This window comes from Octopus bimaculoides, chromosome 26 (genome assembly GCF_046866305.1).
Source record: "Octopus bimaculoides isolate indiv1 chromosome 26, ASM4686630v1, whole genome shotgun sequence".
Taxonomy (NCBI): Eukaryota; Metazoa; Mollusca; class Cephalopoda; order Octopoda; family Octopodidae; genus Octopus; species Octopus bimaculoides.
The window spans coordinates 10,397,594-10,415,740 of record NC_142953.1 but is presented as its reverse complement, the minus strand read 5'-3'; the positions used below and the strand labels follow the sequence as shown (position 1 = coordinate 10,415,740).

General features: G+C 37.8%; 1 protein-coding gene across 1 annotated transcript in view; it reads left to right on the top strand.

Annotated features, from left to right (window-relative positions):
• The window catches only part of LOC106883031 (uncharacterized), a 63,921-nt gene that overhangs the window by 4,780 nt on the left and 40,994 nt on the right, over positions 1–18,147 (top strand). The window contains exons 2-5 of the mRNA XM_014933889.3: positions 14,235–14,579; positions 15,888–15,956; positions 17,000–17,104; positions 18,029–18,124. Of these exons, the coding sequence (XP_014789375.2) occupies positions 14,256–14,579; positions 15,888–15,956; positions 17,000–17,104; positions 18,029–18,124 (594 nt within the window). The 5' untranslated portion in view covers positions 14,235–14,255. The remainder of the gene's footprint in view (positions 1–14,234; positions 14,580–15,887; positions 15,957–16,999; positions 17,105–18,028; positions 18,125–18,147) is intronic.

Genomic DNA, 18,147 nt, shown 5'->3' with positions numbered 1-18,147 from the left:
TGATGACCTCAGCTTTTTTGCAGTTGGTCTCTGCAAGCATTACAGTGTGGCTCATACACACTTGTGTTAGGTAATTCCCAGGATGCAATGGAAATGGCTTATGTGGAAGAGCCCCAAGGACTTGATGTAATAGCTGTAGACCACCTAAGCTTCACATCTGTAGAGAGCAGTAATATAGACTGCATGTTATATAGTGACCTTTTGTGGAGGTGAAAGTCTGCTTTAATGTCTCCAAAAGACAGTTGATGTCTGTTTAATACAGGTCTAGATGTTGGTCATCAGTGCTATCATCTTCAGAGACATAGCTCCACAAATATCTGAAAGCTGTTACCACTGACAGCTGTTCATTACCAACAGTAAAAGTATAGAGAGTGAGTGAGATTCCATTGGACGATCACTTTAGTCTTATGGTATTGATAGATAACCCTATACTACTGTATGTTTTCACTGCCGCAGCTAGGATAGCCTGAAGCTTCTTCTGAGTAAGGGCCACAAAAGCAGAGTGGTCTGCATATTGCAGCTCTAAGACCTGTTCTTTATGGAGTTTGGTAGTTGTATGGCGCTTGTTAGTGTTAAGGTTGCCTTTTTGTTTGCAGTTCATTGCTGCAATGCTCTCCAGAGAGAGATGGACTCGAGAACTTGAGATTAGTCATTAGAGCTGATAAGACGTCTGTTGGAGAGCATGACAGAAGATTCAATGCACCATCTACCAATGAAGTATCAGTACTCATTGCAGGTCAAAACTTAGGAGAAAGAGACATAGTGATAGAGAAACAAAGTGGATCCCTAAGGAAAGTTGCTGAAACACGCAGGAGTTATGATGCTCTCCAGTGTCCACTTATTTTCTGGCAAGGGCAGGATGGCTATCACTTCCTTCTGAAACTGAGGAAACTATAGGAAACAAAGTTTCAGCACAAGACTTCTATTGCTACAGAATCGTGTTAAGAACCAACAACTTCAATCACTGAGATGCAAGCAACTCTTCAACCATTTCTTGGTTGATATGTATGCAAAACTCTAAACAGAGGTTGCTCTCTATCACATGCCACTAATAAGAACTTTGAGGGGAACGCTGCATTCACCTCCAAGATGCTGTTCAAAATGATGGCAATCCACTCAACACTGGAAAGAAAGTCATTCTTCCATCATCATTTATAGGAGGTGACAAGTACATGCATGAGAAGACTCGAGATGGAATTATATATATCAGAAATTTGGGGAAGCCTGACCTCTTCATTACCTTTACCTGCGACCCATTATGGCATGAAATAAGTAGCAATTTGATAGAAGGTCAATCTGTTATTGTTCAATTTTAATAAAATTTAACACATTGAGTGCCATGTAGACAATATATGTATACATGACACTTTACATATGTATATTGTGTACATGTTTTCTCATCAAAAAATGAACTGTATACAACTATTATATACAACTGAAATACTATACGAATTTGAAAAAAACCACATGTGGCACACAGGACTGATTTACACATTTCCCCTTGGCTATCAATGTGTTAATTTGTACTCAATGCATGAAGTGTTATTGTTGGGTCCAAGGCCCAATCAAGATCCCTTCACAGGAGCTAGCTTACAAGCTGCCCACCTGATAAGGCGGCTTTTAAGCTAGTGTTGTTATATGTCCTCGAGTTAGGGAATGAAGCAGTGCTACAATTTTCATTACTGTTAACTTTCCATGAAAAAATGGTGAACATTTGTAAATATAAACAAGTAACTGTTGATAAGAAAGAAAGCAAACGATTTTTTGCAGGGAAAGTGAATAGGAGATGGACAAAGTTAATAGTAATGAAAACTAGCGATGCTTCACTCCCAACTCGAGGGCATATAACAACATGACTACCTAAACTTGGGATCTTTAGCGAGATACTATATGTATGGATGTACCTGATGTGACTCAGACTGCAAAATGGATGCAACAAAACATGTTGAATGGAGTCCCACCCATAAGGGACAGTAGCAGGATGGGTTGAAATGATTGTTGTACAAAATACCAAATCCATCTTCTGGTTACTTAATCAGTTATCATTATCTCGACTAACATGGCATAGTTCTTGAAGTAACTCCAACTGCGGATGACACCAGAGAGCCCAAACTGTGCCAGTGCTCTCTACTCAACAGTTCAACCAACTAATTGACATATACCCATTAGTCCCCAAAATTACATATATAACACACACACACACACACACACACACACACACACACACACACACACACACACACACACACACACACACACACACACACACATGGATGTGTGTGTTTATATAATAATCAAATGAAACTGATGATGGATAATTGTCAGCTCATTAAAGCACTGTTTGTTATGCATTTTTAATGCAAGAATGAGAACATTACTCCATTACAAAAAAACCGTAATCATCAGATGAAATGTAATTTTACAAACAAAAGAATATCCTATGAATGCAGCAGGGATATGGCTGAAGTCTGTCGAGGCTAACTATGAAATGGCGTAATGTTCTTATCCTTCTCGTAAAAAATGCATAAGAAACAGCTGTAATAAACTGACAATTATCTGTCATAATAAATCTGTTATTATTCATTTGATTATAATACACCAAGGGTATTTACAACTTGTCGGAGACCCTAGAGTATACCAACAACATACAATTCAATGTTACGTGTACTTTGGACCAGCTCCTAGGTACCAAATACTCATAGGGTTGGTTTTCTCTGTGTACACAACTGGAACATCCTATTTGGCACTTACCAACCATAGGCTTGGTGCATATCTTTTCAAGTACCCTGATTCTATCTGAATCCTTATTTTGCTATATATATATATATATATATATATATATATATGCGTTAGGAAGGGCACCCAGCTGTAGAAACTCTGCTAGATCAGATTGGAGTCTGGTGTAGCCATCCGCTTCGCCAGTCCCCAGCCAAATCGTCCAACCCATGCTAGTATGGAAAGCGGACGTTAAATGATAATGATAATACACACACAAACACACACACACACACATATTATTTTTTATTCTTGTTTCAGTCATTTGTCTGTAATCATGCTGGAACACTGCCTTGAAGGTTTTTAGTTCAACAAACCAACCCCAGGATTTATTTTCTGAAGCCTAGTACTTATTGTATATTTTCACTTTTGCTGAACCACTAAGTTAAAGAGATGTAAACACACCCACAACAGTTGTGAAGCAGTGATCTGGGGGACAAATAGACACAAAGACATAGATATATATATACAATGGGCTTCTTCTAGTTTCCGTCTACTAAATCTACTCACAAGGCTCTGGTCAGCTGGAGGCTACAATACAAGACACTTGCCTATATAGATAGATACATAGGGCTGCTTTTAAGCTAGTATATAGCTTTTAAGCAACTGACCCCAAATGGGAAGATCTGCAAACAGATCTCTGACTTGCTTTGGAGAATTTGTTGCAATTGCTTCCTCCAGAGTCATATCCCAGTGATAATCAGATTCGTCACAAAAACAAATCACGTAAAAAGAATCACCGGAAACAATCAGAGTAATGAAAACTTGGGAATCCCAAATTTCATGATTGTGGGTCTGTATTCAACCAGGAATGTTTTTAATTTACTCATGGAGTCAGCCTAATTCCAAAATGGTATATGTTGGACTACTGCCTTTAGGAGTAAAGTTCAAAAAGTGTGACACACTGACATTCACATTTATGATATTATTACAGATTCTGCCGAGGTCGACTTTGCCTTTCATCCTTTTGGGGGCAATATAATTAGTACCAGTTACGTACTGGAGTTGATGTAATCGACTTAATCTCTTCCCCCAAAATATGAGGCCTTGTGCTTCCAGTAAAAAGGATTTATTAAAGTTGAAAAAGTGTAACACACTGACATTCTCATTTATTATATTAGATATGTTTAATTTTGGGGAAACTTTATTTCAATTAAAGTGAATTTTATGTGTGTGTGCATGTGTATGTATTAAAGCAAAATATAAAACAAAAGTGAAATCAAAATTGCTGATGTGGCTGATGACAGTACCACCTGATTGGCACTTGTGCCAGTGGAATGTTAAAAGCACATCCAAACATGGGGTGTAATCGGCCCACTTATGAGTATCCCTCATTCATTGGACAATGAACTTTGCTTGCAAAAACCTATTGAGACAAGTGAAAACAAATCAAAATCACTGGTGTGGCCAATGACAGTACCGCCTGATTGGCACTCGTGCCACTGGTACGTTAAAAGCACATCCGCGCATGATTGTTGCCAGGGCCACAGATTGGCTCCCGTGCTGGTGGCATGTGAAAAGCACCATTCGCATGTGATCGTTGCCAGAATTGCCCTACCGGCACATGAGAAAGACAACATTCAAGCTTGGTCATTTCCAGAGCCGCCAGACTGGCTCCTGTGCAGGTAGCACATAAAAAAACACCTTTCGAGCGTGGTCGTTGCCAGAACCTCCTGACTGGCCCTTGTGCCGGTGTCACGTAAACGCACCCGCTACACTCTTGGAGTGGTTGGCGTTAGGAAGGGCATCCAGCTGTTGAAACATTGCCAGATTGGATTGAGCCTGGTGCAGCCTCTGGCTCACCAGTTCTCAGTCAAACCATCCAACCCATGCCAGCATGGAAAGTGGACCTTAAACGATGATGATAATGATAGTGTTCAGTTGGGGAAATAATTTATGAATTTTATAAGGCTTGAGTAGACAATCATATTGTTGGGTTTTGCTAATCTGGAAAGTGTGGTGTGTTATGTATGGAGTCATAGTTAGTCAATAATTGTTTGGGACTCAAGTGTTTTCTGTCTTAAGAAGGAAACCAATCCTTCTCTTTGCTGTTGTTTATTTGATATTGTGACCTTTGATGATTCTTACTGATCTTCCATTTTTAATTCATGCAGAAAGACATAGCATTACTATGTCAGTCCTGATTCAGAAATATTCTGAAGGTGGCGAGCTAGCAGAAACGTTAACGCATCGGGCGAAATGCTTAGCGGTATTTCGTCTGCCGTTACGTTCTGAGTTCAAATTCCGCCGAGGTCGACTTTGCCTTTCATCCTTTCGAGGTCGATAGATTAAGTACCAGTTACGAATTGGGGGTCGATGTAATCGACTTAATTCCTTTGTCTGTCCTTGTTTGTCCCCCTCTATGTTTAGCCCCTTGTGGGCAATAAAGAAATAAGAAATATTCTATAGAATGGGTGTATTTTAAAGAAAATATGATTGAAGGAGAATTGGTTAATACTTCTGGCAGGTCTAGCAACTATGTTGAGGATCTTATTTGTCTGTGTCAATGTTGTCATAATAATTGTATATACAAAATATTCAGTGTATGAATGAATAGACATACGAGAAATAACAGCCAGATCTCTCTTATCAACAAAAGAGGACATATTACTGTAAAAACCGATGTAATTTATGCACTTTTTTTTGCAAAAATAGAAATAAACGTTAGTGGGTACATGAGCAGATCATTTCCAGAATGTTTTAGAAATTATTTTTGTGGAAAAAAGACATAGAAAACGTAAACATTCATACTGGAAATTGACTCATTTAATGTCAGAGTAGGTTTTTACAGAAAAAATAATGGCTTAATTATGATGAAGTTGACTTTTATTTATGCTGGACAATAGAATGCTTACTTTTTCTGTATAAATTTACTAAAACCATTAAATGGTTAACTACTTTTTGAAGTCTGATGTCCATGTTGGTAAACACAGTCTAGGCCATATTTTACATTGCTTTGAATTTCTACCTATTGCAATGGAGCACCATTGACATAGATAGTGATATGGATATTCCTGACTGAAAAAAATGTAATGCTATGGATAATCTTGATTGTATGGTTTTATTTTTGTCTGTTTATTACTAGGCACAGTTTTAAGTTTGTCATACTGTTTATCCCAATTTCGAACATTGGCCTCATTAACATTAAAATGCCTTCTGGCAGCTTTATTGCCATGTTCAATGTGCATATTCAGCATATTTAATTTCTCCTTTGCAGTAAACGATTCATAAGATCTGTCCATACTGACAATAATGGTAATGAGAAATTTTAAAGTTTGCTTGACATTTTACAAGTGTGAAAGGGGTTAAAATTTCGATACCCCGTATCAAAGGTTCCGACAAGAATGGGCAGAAAAGAATTCTGTTTACATAATCAGTTTGATTGGTCACCTTCCTCTGTCAGTTAAGTATAGTGTCATCCAAACTGATGTTTATTGGTAATTAAGCTTAATTTGCAACATCTGTGCATATTTATCAGCTTTGGTAATTCTTAACAACTTTTCCTGTGATCGCGTAAAAGAGTGATGGTAATGATATATAACATCAACTCTCTGGAATTGTTTACAATTGCAACTAGGGGAATCAGCTTTAAAGAAATACATTTGTGCTCCAGTGTACTCAGCGTGGCCTTCATTTTTGACGATGGTAATGTGAAATCTAGTTGTTATATCCAGTAAGTTGAGCCACTGCATGGCTTGTAATTTTGTGTATCGATTTTACTTGGTGCATAGTCACCGTGTGTATAGCTATATAGCAGAGGGAACATCTTAAGTCAGTGTCCTCCAGAAAGTGTTGTGCACCCTACTAACTTCTCCTGTATAACTAAATCTGTGGTATGGGAGTTTAACTGAAAAATATCTACGAAACATGTGCCTGTGAGATAATTTGTTACTGATAAAGGGTAGGTGCAGGCATGGTTAAGACCATGTAGTATTTGGATTCCCATGTTTTCATTACTGCGATTGTTTTCAGTGATTTTTTTTGCGATGAATATGATCATCATTGGAATATGACTCTGGAGGGAGCAATTGCAACAAATTTTTCCAGAGATCTGTTTGCAGATCTTCCCATTCAGGGTCAGTTACTTAAAAGCTGTATAGTAGCTTAAAAGTCACCCGATAATGTCTCATGCTGTGGATATGTGTCTGATTACTACTACTGCTTACCACACTGTGAATATGTCTTGCTACTACTGCCATTACACATTTTAGATGTACCTGTTTGACAACTACTATTACAACAATTTTTAAGTGTGCTTAACTACTTGTGTTGATGTGTTTGACTACTACTACTACAACTACTACTACACATGACACTGTTACATGTGCCTGTCTAGCTACTTCTGCACACCACATTAGAGTGTATTGTAACACATGTTAGTTTTCTGGTTGGCTGTATTGCTAGAGATGATCAGATGGAGCAAGGATCACAGATGTGATGGCTTAAGTCCTTCATAAGTGTTCTGCACTTATTTTTCGTCTAAATCTAATTTTTCCAATTACAACTATATTGTTTTATTCAGTGTTCACCTAAGGAATCATCAGATCTTTTTTGTTTTCTTCCAACCACAAATCTGAATCTGAAAAAAAAAAAAAAAAAAAAAAAGTGCTTTTGATATAGTTTTGCATGCCATGACAACAAACCGTTTCATGTTCCACTTTGAAGATGCTGGACTTGTTTCATTGGCTAAAATCACACAACTTTAAATACAGCTATCTTGTTAATTATTTTTTGAAAAAAATGAGTGCAATTATTGTCATCAGTATGCATGACTACATCTGTGTGGAAAATCTGAAAACAATTCATTGGTGATTGAAAAATTTTCAAGTGGTTGGATGAAAATGAAAAAGATCTGAGTCTTCCGCTTTTGGTTCTATATTGCGAAACTGAGATGGATGAGGGTTTTCATGGATTAATATCAATATATGTCGTTTGTCTGTTCTACCATCTTCTTTTAACCTTTTTTTTAACTATATTCATGAATTTCAATTAATTTTGAAATGATGAAACCTTTGAAACAATTTATTAAGAACCAAAACACTTTCTGCTGTTAAGCTGGAATTTAGAACATAGCTTGATAAAAATGGTTCTTGCATAAAATTATGCTGGAAGTTTTAATTTAGATATGAATGTTTTGAAGTGAGAAGGTTTCCTATTATTGAATCAGAGTTGATCTCCAGAAGTTTGGGAGTTAGGCTATCTTTAGAGTTACAAACAATAGCATATCACTGTTGGTAACCATTTCCTTGACTGTGTCTTCTGGAGTAGCTATGGTATAATAGATTAGTCTACTCATCAGTCAGTCTGTGTAGAATTGCCTCAGTTGCACTTTTATATTCATTTCAGTACTGTTTTTATATTTCTTGTTTGTTTTAATTTATTATTTACCTGCTTTATGTTTTAATTTGCTTATATGGGTAGTATTTTATTTTTGAAGTGATGAGTCATTGAATAAATGGTTACACAGCTCTATTTTGGCTGCTCACAGCTAAAAATGATGTCTGCTTGGTTGGTTGGTTGGGGTATCTTGTACAGCTGCTTGTCTTGATTCTACTAGACATCTGTTTATAAGCTACTCTGCCACCATGTAATGTTCTGTGAAACTGAAATGATCTGTCAGCTTGTGTTTCTCCTGATTACTCCTCTTCAGCTTAAGTAGTCTTTTGTCTCTGAGAGGGAGAAATGTGAGTTTTTGCATAATATCAAATCTTTCAATTTATTTGAGAAAGATATGACATTTCTGCATGTATCAAAAGCAGTAGCTAGCAGTTCCAACTGGGAACTGAACTCAATTTACTGGCTCATTTCAGCAAGAATTCCTATCACTCTTGTAATTTTAGTGTTCCTAGCAGGTTGACAAAAATAGTCCCAATACAAGTTAATTTTTCACTGATTTTAATCATTAGACTGCGGTCATGTTGGGGCCTTATCTTGAAGGGTACAGTTTATTCCATTAACTTCATTGTGTGGCTGCTAGGTATTGTATTATATCTAAAAGGATGGGTGGAATTTGTGCACTGAATGCAAAGGGACATAACCAAATCCCAGAAAGTATTTCTTAACTATTCTACATTATTTGTAGTTCATTTACTGTCCTTCTCAATTGTTCTTTTTGATCAAGTCTTTAGTTGATTGATGATTCAGTGGGAGCCAGGTGGTTAGGTTGCCAGTGTTAAGGTGGTATCAAAAAGTTCCCGGTTTAGTTCTGTAGTGTGCCAACAGATGGCGGCACATGGTTGTGCGTGCAGTGAGAGCTAGCAGTGACCTTCATAGGGCAGTGTACCGAGTGACATCGCTATGTTTACTTTGCAAGTTGTGAAATTTGTGTTCTTGTGATGATGTGTATGCTGTAGTCTGTGATTTTTGTCATGGACAGGAAGTTGGAACGAAGAGCCAATGTGAAATTTTGCATTAAACTTTAGAAGGCTACTACAGAGACATTGAGCATGCTTTGGCAATGAGGCAATGGGTCATATGCAATGTTTTGAGTGGCATGGGTGCTTCAAAACTGGAAGAATATCCCTGGAAGATCTGCTATGGGCGTCACCCTTCATCATCTTGTGCATAAGGATTGTTGGTGGACAATAAGGGAGGACATTCGATGAAAGTGACTGGATCTGTTTTGCACAAAGAATCAGCTTCTTCATGACAATGCATCTTGTCACCAAGCTCTCCTCGCTTATGAGTTTCTTGCCAAAAACAACATGGTATCACTTCCACACCCACCCTATTTAGTACTACATTTAGCACCTATGGACTTCCATCTCTTCCTCAAGATGAAAATGCAGCTCAAAGGTCACCATTTTAACACCATTGTCAAGATCCATAGCGAATCGCAGAAGGCTCTTGACTTGCTTACAGAAAACAACTTCCAGGCCAGATTCCAAAAGTTCTAGGAATGCTAGGACTGGTATATGGCTGTGCAAGGTGACTATTTCACAGGAGATCATGTTAAAATTTAGGTAAAAATGTTATTTCTTATTAAAAATAACTAGTCCAGGAAATTTTTGATACCATCTCATACATAGTTTAATGTAGATTTGTGATCTGGAATACCAGTTGTACCTCTTTCAGCTGTATTGTTGGGAGTTATTTTAGATCAGACACTAAATACACATACTGGAAGAGGACAAGAATGGATAAGAAGTTTACTTAGAAAGGGAGCACAGGGTCAGAGAGAGGAGTAGAGAGTAGATGAGGTAGGCTGAGAGGTTAGTGGGTCATACGCACAGCATTGTGTTTATAGTCAGTTTATTTGGTTGTAAATGTTTCACAAGATATGTATGACACTGTTGCTGTATGAGTCTTAAACAAATTTTTCCCAAATTAGCTTTTCTTATGTATTATGTCTGAAGCCGGTTTGAGAAACAGTCTTGATTTCTTGCAGAGAATAAAAAAAAAACAAAAAACAAATAAAAATCAGTAATTTTGGAAAATTGCTTGAGTGCAGTGTCAGACATTTGACATTACCAAACATCATTAGCTTAGATTCTATTGCAACTAATAACGGTAGATATTGCAGTGTCAGACTAATATTGTGGTATAATTATTTTATTACCTACCTTACCAGCCACACTAATGCAGGCCAAAGTGGAAATCTTAAGTCACTTCATCTGCTAGAAATAGCTGCCAAATCTCTGTCAGTCTTAATACTTCTGTCTCTAAAAAGAATATATTAATGTAGTCTGTGATACATTAATTTTGAAATTAAAAATAGTTAGGTCGAGGTTTGAGTACCTTTTTAATCCTTCAATTGTGAATCTAAATTTCTTGGTTCGCCTTCCTGGCACTTGTGCCGGTGGCACGTGTAAAGACATTCGAGTGAGCTCGTTGCCAGTGCCGCTGGACTGGCTCCTGTGCAGGTGACACGTAAAATACACCATTTTGAGCGTGGCCGTTGCCAGTCCCGCCTGATTGGCCTTCGTGCTGGTGGCACGTAAAAGCACCCACTACACTCTCGGAGTGGTTGGCGTTAGGAAGGGCATCCAGCTGTAGAAACTCTGCCAAATCAGATTGGAGCCTGGTGTAACCATCTGGTTTCACCAGTCCTTAGTCAAATCGTCCAACCCATGCTAGCATGGAAAGCGGACGTTAAACGATGATGATGATGATGATGATTCCAGTAATGATGTTAACTACTGATTTCAGATTTTAGCACAAGGCTAGCAATTTCAGGGGAGAGGTTAAGTCAATTATATTGATCTCTTTGTTCAACTGTTACTTTATTGACCCTAAAAGGATGAAAAGCAAAGTCAACTTCAGTGGAGTTTGAAATCAGAATATGAAGGACAGTTGAAATACCACTGAGCATTTTGCTCCATATGCTAACAATTGTGTCAGCTCACCACCGTATCATCATCATTGTTTAATGTCTGTTTTCCATGCTGGCATGGGTTGGACGGTTTGGCTGGGGTCTGGGAAGCAATAGTTTCTCCTACTAAATCCGCTGCTTCACCATTGTAAGTGTGCACCTGCCTAGTCTAAGTAGCATCTTGATAAATATGGTTAGAGGTGGAAGCACATTAATCTGTTTAAAAGAAACTGGAAAATTTGTTGAGTGAGATGACTATGATTTCACTTGATTCAACAGTTCTTCTCAAGCACAGCATATTGTCCAACGATTGAAGGGAACTTTTAAATGGGTCAGTTATGTGACACTGGCATTGGCTACAGCTATGATCTCACTTGGCTTGCTGGGTACTTCTCAAGCACAGCACATCTCCAAAGGTCTTGCTCACTTGTCATTGCCTCTGTGAGGCCCAATGTTTGAAGTTCATGCTTCACCACCTCGTCCCATGTCTTTGTGGGTCTACCTCTTGCACAGGTTCCCTCCACTGTTAGGCTGCGACACTTCTTAACACAGCTGTCCTCATCCATATGCAACACATAACCATACCAGCACAGTCGTCTCTCTTACACACCACATCTGTCAACAGTAATGCTTATTGATTCATGTTTTGAATTAATCATGCATTAACTTTTAGCTTTGAGTTTTTGAGTTTGATGAGGTAACTGTTTTTAGAATGATAATGTAGGGTTGGTGTAAGATGCCAGGTCTAGTCAGTTTGAGCATAAACAGAATATTTATCCCAGATATGGCTGGTTTAAATGCCAAAGGGTTAAAGTGCTTGGGTGGTTCAACAAATGGTCTTTTATGCTTGCTAAAGATTATTCAGACTTTTTCTCAGAAACTAATACAATTGAAATAGACAAGCCATCTTGGAAACAAATCAACCAACAGAAAATAACTTTCTTTATGGAAAAATTATAGAAGAAACAGTATCGAAATTAGTTTCTTTTGATGGGTTTTCCATGGATGTTGTAGTTAATTACTTTTATTGGAAAGCTAGTGGTTTTACCAAAGAAGGATTCTCATTTAATGGAGATGATTCACTGCCTATATGATTTAAAAGGAAAAAGTAATTAGTGAGATGTTTAAAAGAAAGAACTTTGAACAATTCTTCTGTTGAATGTACATATTCATGTAATTGTAGATAAGTATTTACTAATCTGGTAAATTCTGGAATTTAGGATTGCTCAGGAGTTGTGGTGGATTACCTACTGAAAAAAATTTAAAACTTTTAAAAATGAATCTTTCTGTATTCAACCTTGATTTAGGGGAGAAAAATAAATATAGTTGCTGTCATAATGCTTTATGAGAAAACTCGGATCATAAATGTGATGACACCAGCAATGACAAGTTTGAAACTGATAAGAATATATATACATACATACATACATACATATACAATGGACTTCTTTCAGTTTCCATCTACCAGGTCCACCCACAAGCCTTTGCCCGAGGTGCCATGTAGTGGCACTGAACCTGAGACCATATGGTTGGGAAGCAAACTTCTTACTACACAGCTATGTCTGCTCCTACATAAAATATATTTTATGTTTGTTTGTTCTAAACACCAGGTTAATGATGACAGTTATTTTCAAAATTGAACCAAAGGCAATAATTTTCAAAAGTAATATAGCAATAAAAAGGTTAAATTATATTTTTAAAAATCTAGTGCACACAAGTGTCTGCAGCATACAGTTATTAGTATAGAGATTATTTTGTGCATTACTTTCTCTCACTCATTCTTCCTCTATATATTTTAACATGTTTTTCTTAGTAAATTTCTCTTCTCTTCTGTCTCTCCACTTTTCCTTTTTTATGTCTCTTTCTTTCCTTTTCTCTACTTGCTTTCTGTTTGTCTCCCCAACTTTTAATGCATACCTTGTTTCTCATTTATTTACATGTAAATACTATTTATTATCTGTCGTATATTTATTTGAATGTTAGAATTTTAGTATTTGTCAGTCTTATTTTGATCAAATTAAAAATTAGGTCAAAATAAGGCCTACAAAACTGTTTATAATTTAAAATAGTAATTTTTAAGCAATAATGTTGAAACTTGGGGAAAACTGCTGTGAAAATCCACCTTTCGTCTATTTCTCTGGTGTTGATAAGTACTGCAGTTGATTTCATCATCACTAATTCGATGACTGGCACCCGTGCCAGTGGAGCGCTAACAGCACCATCCGAGCGTGATCATTGCCAGAGCAGCTGTCTGGCTTCTGTGCTGGTGGCACGTAAATAGCACCATTTGAGTGTGATCGTTACCAGTGTCTCCTTACTGGCACTTGTGCTGGTGGCACGTGAAAAAGAACATCCAAGCGAGGTTGTTGCCAGTGCCACCGGACTGGCTCCTGTGCAGGTGGCACGTAAAAAACACCATTTGAGTGTAGCCCGTGCCAGTGGCATGTAAAAGCACCCACTACACTCTTCGAGTGGTTGGCGTTAGGAAGGGCATCCAGCTGTAGAAACTCTGTCAGATCAGATTGGAGCCTGGTGCAGCCATCTGGTTCGCCAGTCCTCAGTCAAATCGTCCAACCCATGCTAGCATGGAAAGCGGATGTTAAACGATGATGATAATGATAATCTCCTCCCATAAATTTCAGGCCTTGTTTCTATTTTAGAAACAATTAATTCTACTTTTGTCTAATGAGTACATATGCATACGCAATTTCTTTCATATATTTAGTGATGTGGTTCAATAGTTGAATATACTGTTGCCACTCTAATATTATCCTAATGTTTTGTGTTAAGTGTTGGAAATCTACATTAAATATAAGGTTATGAAATGCTTTTCATGCCACTTATATTTCAAATTCCTATATATTTGAGCATGAAAATTATAAGATATGGGGTGTGTTTTAGAAAGTTGCTATAATGTCAGTTGGAAAACAACTCAGTGGCTTACGCTGATATTTCAGTGAAACTTAACATCCTACAGATATGTGGGGGATTGAAGGATGTGGTGGAGACATATGCAAATTGATAACATATTACTAATTATCCCCATGTGACTATTGTTGTTGATATATTTCATTGCATATAAATGTATTTTATATAGTGTATATATTTATGTGTATGTATTTTAATTTTTTAAAAATTAATTTTTCAGCCCTAAATCAAACACTTCAAGATGATGATGCCTGTGTCATTGCCGCCTATGACAGGGCCGCCTCCACAACTCCCCAATATGAACCACCCTCCACCCAACATGCCTCCTCGATTCAATATGCCACCTCCCATGGCCATGTCTCAAGGACCTGGCATCATGCTTCCTCAAGGTTCCCAGCAACAACAACAGCAGCAGCAACAACAACAACAGCAATTACAACAGCGTAGCTACATGCAACAGAAAATGATGGCCAGCCAAGGGATTATGTTTGATGGCAAACGGATGAGGAAAGCTGTCCACAGAAAAACTGTGGATTATAATTCAGCTGTTGTGAAGTATCTTGAGGTATTATTTAATTTCTTTATACTATGATTGTATTGTATTAGGTACAGGTGTGGCTGTGTGGTAAGAAGTTTGCTTCCCAACCACATGGTTACAGATTCAATCCCACTGCATGGCAACCTTGGGCCAACCAAAGCCTTGTGAATAGATTTAGTAGACAGAAACTGAAAGAAGCCTGTCATGCACAATGGGACTGAACCCAAGACCATGTGGTTGTAAAGTGAGTTCTTAACCACACAGCCATGTAAAATTTGTATTGACTGGGACTTCCGAGTTTCTCCCAACAGCTTATTTAACCTGAGAAGGAAGAATTTTGGCGTTCATATGAGAAAACAGAGATAAAAGTCTTGTTTAAAAAAAAGTATGTGTGTTGGGAGATTTAGGTAATAATTTACATTTCTTATAAAAATTACAATGCAAGGGATTATTTTATTAGTGGTAGAAATCTGATGAAATAGTTTAAAGGTCAGAGAACAAATTTAAAGTCAGGGAAGTACAGGTGAAAATCATAAGAATAATCAAAATTATATGTGCAAGCGTGGCTGCTTGTTAAGAAGTTTACTTCTTAACCACATGGTTCTGGGTTCAGTCCCACTGTGTGGCACAAGTACTGGGGTTGATTTGTTTGACTAAAAAATTCTTGAAGGCAGTACCCCAGCATAGCCACAGTTTAATGACTGAAACCAATAAAAGATAAAAATAATTATTACATTTGATCGAATAAGCTGAAAGCTAAAGGGTTAAACTTTAATTTGTGTGAAGAAATTTGTATGTGTGTGTCCTCCTCATCATTTAATGTCCCTGGGTTGGATGGATTACAGGATACAATTGGTCCAAGGACTGCATTGTGCTTTGGCAGCTTTTTAAAGTAATAATCCCTTACATATATAAATTACTACCTAAAAACTCTGTTTTTTAAATTAGGCTTCGCTACTGTTTTTTTTTTTTTTGTTATAAAAACTCTAGAAGTGAATCTGATAGAAGTCTGTCTCATATATGTCTACTTATGCGATAACCGTAAACAGGTTCATCATCATACATACAGGTGCTGTCATTCATTTCCAGCCTTCTCTGGAAAACCTGTTTAGATGTTAATATCACCTTGTTTTGAAACAGGTGAAAGTTGGCATCAGGAAGGACATTTGTCTGTGGAAAATCTGTCTCACTGAACTCTGACACATGCAAGCATGGGAAGTTTATGTTAAAATGGTGGTGATGGTGTGTGTGTGTCTGCGTGTTTGTATTAATAGGGTTGGATGAGAATCACTTGTAGCATAGTTATTTTCAATAAATGTTGATTTTTGTTTGCAGAATCGACTCTATCAAAGGGACCACCGTGACTTCCGAGCCATTCAACCAGACTGCCTTTACCAAGAAGGGGTGAGAATCCAATTAGCATAAATAAAATTGCTTTTTTTTTTGTTTTTGATGTCCATTTAAAACACATGCTGGAACTTGTTAATCAGAGCTCTGTGACAAACTGATCTCTTAGAGAGTAAGTCTGTTTAACCCTCTAGCATTCAAACTGGCCATATCCATCCCAAATATTCTACCTGTTCTATGTTCAAACAAGCCAAATCTGATATCTCAGACCTATCTTACAATGTCATTCTAAAAATAAAGCAATCCCCTTTCAAGCATTGGGCCTCAAGGAGGCAATGACAGATGACTGAAACCTTTGACAATATGCTATGCTTGAGAAGACCTGTCAAGCTAAGTGAAATCATAGTTATGGTAGATGAAGCATCACCTTCGACCATTGGGCCTCACAGAGGCAATGACAGAAGACCAAGACCTCTGGAGTTATGCTGTGATTGAGAAGACTCGGCAAGTAAATTGAGATCACAGCCGTAGCCTATACCAATGTCGCATAACCAGCACATTTAGAAGTACCTTTGTATTGTTGGGCGACACGCTGTGCTTGAGGAGACCTATTGAGTCAAGTAAAATCAAAAATGGAAATTGTAGTTGTGGCTGATGCCAGTGCCGCCTGACTGGGCTCTCATGCTGGTGGCACGCAATAAGCACCATTCATGCGTGGGTTGTTGCCAATGCTGCCTGACTGACTCCCTGTGCTGGTGGCACGTAAAAAGGACCATCCAAATGTGGTTGATGCCAGCCCCAACTGGCTCCTGTGCCGGTAGCATGTTAACAGAAATAGAAAGTCCTATAGAATGTAACATATTTATTTTCATATGCACAGAAGCGAACACACACTCAAATAATTTTTTCACATAACCTAATAATAATTTCTGCAAATTTTATTTTATTTTTTTCTTCCATCTTACTTCCAATAATTTTCCCCCTATCTCCTATATGTCTTGTAAGGGAAAAAGTGGGCATTACTAAGCATTCTACCCTCCATCTCCATACCTTACTCCCCTCTCCACCACTCTAATTCCTTGTTCTCTCTCTCTCCACAGCTTGTACCACCTCTCAGTATGTTACATAATCCAATGAACTGTGTGGTCACCAAATTTGTCCGTACCTCAACCAACAAATTCAGATGTCCAATCTTTGTCTTAACGGTACGTAATATTTTATATTTTCACTTGTCTACTGTACATTTTCACCCACTCCACTCCTTCTCTTAATTTAAAAGCTTTCATTGTTTTTTTTTTTAATCTTGTTTAATTATCTTTATCTTTTTTGTGACCAAGTTTTTAATATTTTAATATTTAAAAAGGTGGTAAGCTGGCACAATCATTACTGTGGTGGGGCTATGACCCTCTCTGTAACTTTTGCCTGATCTAACAGTTTGATACCCCTGTAATTATTTCTGTCTAAGGCATCACCTTTACCTTTGTAGCAGTTGACTATGATGCTACTACACCAGTATTTTGGTATGATTCCCTCGTGTAGAACCTGATTTACTATATGGGTAACTAGACCATACCCCATACCACTAGATATTTTAAGCATCTCAGCAGTGATTCCTGATTTGGGCTTTCTTGGTCTTCAAAGCTTTATTTGGATTGCTGGTCCCTCTGTTGTATCCACATCATGCGGACTTTCCTCCCATGCGTTCTCTGCAACAAAAGAGGCTTGGAAGTGCCACTATGGAAGGCTATGTAGAGTCACTAACTGCAAGTGAACCATCATCCATGCAGACACACTTCTCTGCCATAGCATCACAATTTTCCCTGGCACACTGCCTTGCAAGCCAAAACATTTCAAGTCTCTTGTCCTCATGATGTAAGACATTGGCAAAACTTCTTTTCTGCTTCTTTTTCGGAACAGCCTGCTTGTGAAATTTATGTACAAGTGACTGTGTATCCACAGACACATGTACCCTTAACATAGTTCTTGGGAAGATTTTTGTGTGTTTTGTCTACACACACACGCATATACATGCATATTAATTTCTGTGTAGCTGCGTCTTTGTGCATATTTGCTTGTGTAAACCTCTGTTTGGTAAAATAAATGAAAATCTAATTTTGTGTTTTATTCAGTGGACACCTGAAGGAAGGCGTTTAGTAACTGGTGCTTCCAGTGGGGAGTTCACTCTGTGGAATGGTCTTACTTTCAATTTTGAAACCATCCTTCAGGTAAGGAAAAGACTTTTTATGCT